This window comes from Rhinopithecus bieti, unplaced genomic scaffold (assembly GCF_001698545.2).
Source record: "Rhinopithecus bieti isolate Rb0 unplaced genomic scaffold, ASM169854v2 scaffold_8309, whole genome shotgun sequence".
In the NCBI taxonomy this organism is placed as follows: Eukaryota; Metazoa; Chordata; class Mammalia; order Primates; family Cercopithecidae; genus Rhinopithecus; species Rhinopithecus bieti.
The window spans coordinates 1,183,762-1,191,264 of record NW_016805935.1 but is presented as its reverse complement, the minus strand read 5'-3'; the positions used below and the strand labels follow the sequence as shown (position 1 = coordinate 1,191,264).

Genomic DNA, 7,503 nt, shown 5'->3' with positions numbered 1-7,503 from the left:
GGGAGGAAGGAGGGAAGGAAGGAAGGAGGGCAAGAAGGAAGGAAGGGGCTAACAGTCTAATAGAAAAATGGGCACAGAATATTAAGGCAATTCAGACAAAAAAGAAAGTGGTTGATAAATGTATGAAAATACTTATAACCTACCTAACTAGTAGAAGTATATATACCAATTAATACCACAATTAGTGATGTCTTCTCACACTCATCCATTTTGCATTCAGACTGTCCTTACTTTGCATGGTGCTAGGTTAACTGAATCTTATCAATTTGAGGACTGCCTATATACTAAAGTCTGATGCTATAGGATTGCTAAGGAGGTGAAACAATGAGAACCCTGATACATCAGTGTTGGGGGAGTAAATCTGTGACATTCACTGCAATGCAAATTGGCAGCATCTAAGAAAGTCACATTCAAAGTCTGTGACTGAGTAATTTCACTCTCAGTGTATACACTAAAGAAGCCCTGGTACATGTGCCAAGGAGACACATGTGAAAATGTTTATTGCAATATTATTCATAATGGCAATAAGAACAATTTAAATGTCCACCAGTTGGTAAGTTAATAAACCCTCCCAATAGGATACCAGTTGGTAGTTTAACTAGTATAGCAGCTAAAATGAACCGGCCGGGCACGGTGGCTCACACCGGTAATCCCAGCACTTTGGGAGGCTGAAGCGGGTGGATCACCTGAGGTCAGGAGCTCGAGACTAGCCTGGCCAACATGGTGAAACCCCGTCTCTACTAACAATACAAAAATTAACTGGGCGTGGTGATGGTCACCTGTAATCCCAGCTACTCTGGAGGCTGAGGCAGGAGAATCAGTTGAACCCAGGAGGTGGAGGTCGCAGTGAGCTGAAATCACGCCATTGCATTCCAGCCTGGGCGACAAAAGCAAGACTCCATCTAAAAAGTAAAAAATGAACTACAGTTACATGTATAAAAATAGGTAAATCTCAAAAACAACATTGAGCAATAAAGGCAAGTTATAGAATTGCAGGCTATGCATAATGTATCCATTTATTAAAAAATTTAAAACATGCAAAACTCATATTACATATGCTTATGAGAGCTCCAGGTGGCCGTCCCAGGCACCTCACGTGATGGACAGACCTGGTGAATGACAAACACAAAATTCAGAACAGGAGTTACATCTAGGGAGGGAGGGAAGAAGGTGAATGAGGTGTTGGGTGGTACAGACTGGGGGCTTCAACTATATTGCCAGATTTTAATCCAAAAAAAAAGCTAATAAGCCAAAATGTAGTAGTCTATAAAGCTGTTTGGTGGTTGGACATATATGTACTTATGTATGTGTTATATAATTTCTATATGTTTCTATGTTTGAAATACATCATAATTTTTAAGGATACAGACATGCGTTATAAAAATACCCTCTGAAAGGATAAACCATGGAGGACTGGAAACTTGCCCATGTGGCTTAGAGACAAGAGAAAGATATTTTACTGAATATTTTTTGAACTTTTGAATGTTCAAACCAAGTGAATATCACGACCTATTTAAAACACTTAATACATTGTTTTAAAAGGGCTTGGTCACAATGGAACCAGAAGGTAGATGAACAGTTACCTGGGGGTGGGGATGGGGATTGACTATAAATGGGCATTAGGGATATTTGGGGGCTAATAGAAATGTTCTCGAACTGGATTGCAGTGATGATTGCACAGCTCTGTAAATTTATTAAATATCACTGGATTGTACACTTAAAGTGGGTGAATTTGGTCAGATGTGGTGGCTCACACCTGTAATCCCTCCTTTGGGAGGCCGAGGTGGGTGGATCACCTGAGCTCAGGAGTTCGAGACCAGCCTAGCTGACACTGTGAAACCCCGTCTCTAATAAAAATACAAAAATTAGCTGGGCGTCGTGGCACACAACTGTAATCCCAGCTACTCGGGAGGTTGAGGCAGGAGAATCACTTGAACCCAGGAAGTGGAGGTTGCAGTAAGCTGAGATCGCACCACTGCACTCCAGCCTGGGTGACAGAGCAAGACTCCATCTCAAAAAAATAAACAAGAATTAAATTAAATTAAATTAAATGGGTGAATTTTATGTTTGCAGATTTCACTTCAATAATACTAAAATATTGAAAAGGGTGGGGAAGGGGAATGGATGAAAGTTCATATGATTTGGCCCAGCATTCCTATTTTTGGCAAACTGTCCTAAGATGATAGTACAAATTATGGGGGAGAGAAAAGACTAAGATAATCAATGGAAATGTTTAAAATTGTATGGAGAAAGAAATTTATGAAAAACAATACTAATGCAGAAACATGTATTAAATGCACGTCACCCATCGCTCAGCAGAGGAGCTGTTCTTTGGCCCGGCTCTCCTGATAAGAAACAGTCTCTGCTCTCAACGTGTTCACAGGCCACCAGGGAAGAAAGACATGTTTATTACATACCCAAATGCAGTACTGCCCAAAGTGCTGTGGAAATTAAATTCTGACATACCAGAAGTATTCTTAAAACTCCAGTACATATAGAGCATCCCTAGTCAAAAAATCCAAAATCTGGCCAGGCCTAGTGGCTCATGCCTGTAATCCCAGCCCTTTGGGAGTCCAGAGCGAGCAGGTCAGGAGTTTGAGACCAGCCTGGCCAACATTGTGAAACCCCATCTCTACTAAAAATACAAAAAATCAGCCGGGCATGGTGGTGCACACCTGTAATCCCAGATACTTGGGAGGCTGAGGCAGAAGAATCGCTTGAACCCCAGAGGTGGAGGTTGCAGTGAGCTGAGATGGCGCCATTGCACTCTAGCCTGAGTGACAGAGCGAAACTCTGTCTCAAAAAAATAAAAATAAACAAAAAATTTAGAAAGGACATCTAGAAATCACCAAAACATGACTATAGACACATTCTTGAAATACAGATATAGGTGCCGTGTTATTATTTGTGATAGAGCCCTATGTGTACCTGTCCTTGAACTACCCCTGCCTATTTTATTTTTCCACTGGGGCTCAATTCCAACTCAGTGTTAAGTTTCTATGAAGAGAGAGGAGGAACCAGAGAAGTAGAGTGACCTGGCCAGACTCCCCACAAGGAATTCTTTACATCACTTGCACCATCAACAGGAGTTGCTCCTGGTTTGCAATCCAGCCTTTTCTCCACTGTGAAAGAAGAGATGTCTTTATCGCTTTAATTACCATGACAAGAAGGAAAATTAAAGAGTTGTAATACGGTCTTTGGGGGAACAGTCTGCCCTTATGGAGATTTTGGGGGGATGTCTGAGAACTGATTGTTGGAAGAGAAATTTAAAACCGATCAGAATTTTTATAGCACTTCGATATTTATAAACACTACAAAGAATCGCCTCCTCTTTTGTATGATCCTATTTATCTATATAATGAGTATCCTGAGCTAAGCCCCCAGTTTTGGCTCCTGAAATGAATACATTTCAAAATACCTAGACATTCATCTCATGTAAGCCTCAAATTCAGCCACTGAGATTTTTATCCGGCAAAGGACTTATGTGAAAAGAATGGTAGTGTTTCTTATTTAAGTTCAGGAAAATCTACTCAGTTTTACTCAAGAATAGTTTTACTTGTAAGTGACAACTTTAGAACTTGTTTTAATCCTAGTGTCATAGAGATTTGTCAAAAGTAAAATTTCAAGCAAATGAATGTGAATACATCTTGTTTCCTTTATCATGAAATCAAATACGTGTTTCATATCCACTAACATGGTTGTGAGGCTTTTTCTGAACATCTAGCCGCTGTTCCCAAATTAATCCCTTAATTTTGTCTCAGGAAAGAGACCCTGAGGTTTGAGAATCCCCTTGTGTGGTCTTTTCATTCTGTCCCCGAATGACACCCATCCTATTCTGCCTGAAGGCTTTGCCATTAACCCACCTCCCCAGCTCTGACCCGGTAAATCCTAATGCTTGGTTAAACCCAAGCTAAAGCCAAGAGATTGTATTTATTCAAGGGCATTGTGATTTCTGCTTCTTTGCTTTGGTCCCAGATATTTTTTCCTATTTCAGGTAATGGGGAGAGTGCCAACAATTTCCATTAATAAGACAGAAGGTTGCCACATATACCTCAGTGAAGACGCATTAGACTGTGAGATCGTGAGTGCCAAGTCATCTGAAATGAACATACTTATCCCTCAGGATGGTGATTATGTAAGTACCTTTCAAACGGCTGTCAAGAATTTTTCTGGAGCCTTCATTATTAACGTTCTTAGAGATTGAGTAATCAACCACCAACCTGCGAGCTTTATTTGTAGCAGAATTCACAGGCAGGAGAGGAATTCAGGGAGCTGTCTTCCGCATCTCTTCCCGCCTATTAGCTTCTTGACTGTACTACTCCTGGATTTCCGATTCTCAAGGGTAGTGTACTAATAATTCATTTAATGGACCGGTGTTTATCAAATAGCACAGCATGCATCTGAGTTCGTATTATGTAGGACTAAGTATTTTCCTTTGCTCTGGTGGAGGTAAACAGGAAAGAAGGACAAATGCCTCGGAGAAAAAATGTGAGGCCAGAGAAAAGACAGTAAGTAGGGCTCTTTGTGCAGCTATGCTTAAGTGAGAGGTTAAGTGTCAGAATCGGGAAGTTTTATGAAAATGCCAGTCCCCAAATCTTCCACCTGGAGGTTGGATTCAGGAGGCCTGGAGTGAGGCTCAGGAATCCGATTTTTAACAGGCATATCCATTAAGTCCATCCAATGGCCCTTCTGAGAAACACTAATCTAAGAGACTTGGCCACTATTTATTTTCTCAGCTTTCTCTCCTCAACAAAGCACCTTCTCAAAGAAGCATATGCATATTCTCACACTTTCAAAAGGGAGTATGAATAAAGAAGTACATTTCCTGGCTCATGAAGTGTGATGGATCTGCTAGTTGCTACTTGGAAGTGGGGAGATCAGTAGAGAAGGCCGAGCATGGTGGCTCACCCTGTAATGCCGGCACTTTGGGAGGCTGAGTGGGGCAGATCACTTGAGGTCAGGAGTTTGAGACCAGCCTGGCCAACACGGCAAAAACCCATCTCAACTAAAAATACAAAAATTAGCCATGTGAATTCCAGCTACTCGGGAGGCTGAGGCAGGAGAATCGCTTGAACCCAAGAGGCAGAGGTTACAGTGAGCCAAGATTGCGCCATTGCACTCCAACCTGGGCGACAGAGCGAGACTCAGTCTGAAAAAAAAAAAAAAAAAAAAAAAAACAGAAAATTCCCTCTAAGTCTGCCAGTGCAGGGAGCCAGTGAACCAGGGAAGGACAGGAGAAAACGTAACTTAGCAGGCAAACATCTGGAAGAGGAGCTCCCTCAGCCTGAGGGGTCAGATGCCAGGGCCTACACAGCAATCGACACACAGGTTGATCTCCTTCGGCAGACAGTGTGACTGCTGACACATTCTCCCTCCCGCACCTGGCAGTAAGTTCTTCAGCTCTGCTCAGCCACGTGTCATACATTACAGGCCAGAATTCATCATTTCAGTTTAAAAAACAAAACTCTGCAAGCCTCAGGCCATGCTTCACTAGTAAGTGTGTATGGACAGTCTAACCCTGAGATAGAGAAGAGTCCTCTCTTGGGTTCTCCACCTAAAAAAATTCCTGGAGAGCTGATGCCAACAGCTTCAGAGGAGAGCCAAAAATTGGAGGGAGCCCTGGGCTTTACAGCTGTTTAAGCAGAAGGCTCAGCTGCATGGGACTGGATCTGCTAAGAAAAGCAGTGGGGTTTGAATGAACACTGCAGACTAATGAAGCTGGAATCTATGGGCATGGGACCCAGGCACCTGTAATTGTTAAAGCTTCCCAGGCAGTTCCAGTAGGGAGCCAGCATTAAGATCCACCGGCCTAAAGGATGAGCATAAGTCGAAACCTGAGCATTCATGCTAAAAACCAAGGTCTTGGCCAGGCACGGTGGCTCACGCCTGTAATCCCAGCACTTTGGGAGGCCAAGGTGGGCAGATCACAAGCTCAGGAGATCAAGACCATCCTGGCTAACACAGTGAAACCCCGTCTCTACTAAAAATGCAAAAAATTTGCTGGATGTGGTGGTGGGCACCTGTAGTCCCAGCTCCTCGAGAGGCTGAGGCAGGAGAGTCACTTGAATCTGGGAGGCGGAGGTTGCAGTGAGCCAAGATCACGCTGCTGCACTCCAGCCTGGGCGACAGAGCAAGACTCCATCTCAAAAGAAAAAAAAAAAAAAAAAAAAAAAAAAACAAGATCTTGCCTCTTATTGGTCAATTACCTTGTGGCCCCTCTTCGTGTGTTCTTGGTTGGAGCTGGTAGGGAACAACACAGAGGACCTGCCATGGGCATTATGGTGTGGGAATGGATGGAGGGGATGTTTCGTCTTGAAAGAAGTTGGTCTCCAGAGAAGACCCGTTAGCATATTACTAACCCCTCACTACCAGGAACAGATTTGGGGCAGCTCTAGTGCAATTATTATCAAAGAGGTGCCTTCATCTGGCACATTCTCTGCTTGGCCTGGTTCTTAAGAACAAACAACAAGCCTCGTCTGCCCATCCAGAAGAGCCCCAGAAGGAATATTGGCTGCACAGACACACACACGTTATTCAGATTGTGGGTTCTTTACTTCAAGATTTTTCCATTGCAGATTTTACTCAAGAAGAATACATCACTCATTATAGCAAGGGCTTTGCCTTTTATTTTATTTGTTTTTGTTTGTTTTATCGAGACAGGGGCTTGCTCTGTTGCCCAGACTGGAGTGCAGTGGTGCGATCATGGCTCACTGCAGCCTTGACACCCCTGGGCTCAATCAATCTTCCTGCCTCAGCCTCTCAAGTAGCTGGGACTACAGGCATGTGCCACCACACCCTGCTAATTTTTGTATGTTTTGTAGAAACAGTATCCCTGAGGACAGGCAGAGACAAAGGGGAGGGTGGGATTAGCATCCCCACTCCTGGGAATCCTCTGCAACTCTGCCAAAAGAGATGCCAAATCAGAGTGGCTCTTCAGCAGCACTACACTGTGTAAGGCTTGTCCTTATACAGTGGGGTCTCACTATGTTGCCCAGGCTGGTCCTGTACTTCTGGGCTCAGATGATCTGCAGGCATCAGCCTCGCAAAGTGCTGGGATGACAGGTGTCAGCCACCATGCCTGGCCCAGGCCTTTCCTTTTGAATGAATGAATGACTTCATCCCAAAGAAACAGTTGGATCCTACATCTAGGAAGATAAGTACCCATGTGTGTTCCATGAAAACACCACGGCTTACGAGCATGGGCATCACTTATCAGACACATGAGGTTTCAACAAGCACTGCATGGACTGGAAGTCCGAAGAGGCCCAGAAGCCAGGTCCAAGGCCTGGAGAGGTTTTTTATCTTCTTCTGAAGGTCTTCTGTCCTTCTTCCTTGCCTTGGAGGAGGTCTTCTATCCTCTTCTGAAATGACTGGACAATCACTAAGAATCACTGTCTGGGAAAGGAATGTTGACTCAGACTACTTTTGACTATTCTCTATTATTCTTTGTGTGTACATGTTTGTATGTGTATTTTCCAATGGGAAAAGTAGAGTGCCTTGGTG

At 43.5% G+C, this 7,503-nt stretch overlaps 1 protein-coding gene across 1 annotated transcript in view; it reads left to right on the top strand.

Moving 5' to 3' along the window:
- Nucleotides 1–4,204, top strand: part of CAP2 (cyclase associated actin cytoskeleton regulatory protein 2) — a 160,248-nt gene extending 156,044 nt beyond the window's left edge. The window contains exon 12 of the mRNA XM_017874249.1: nucleotides 3,995–4,204. Within this exon, the coding sequence (XP_017729738.1) occupies nucleotides 3,995–4,204 (210 nt within the window). The remainder of the gene's footprint in view (nucleotides 1–3,994) is intronic.
- The last annotated feature ends 3,299 nt before the right edge of the window (nucleotides 4,205–7,503 follow it).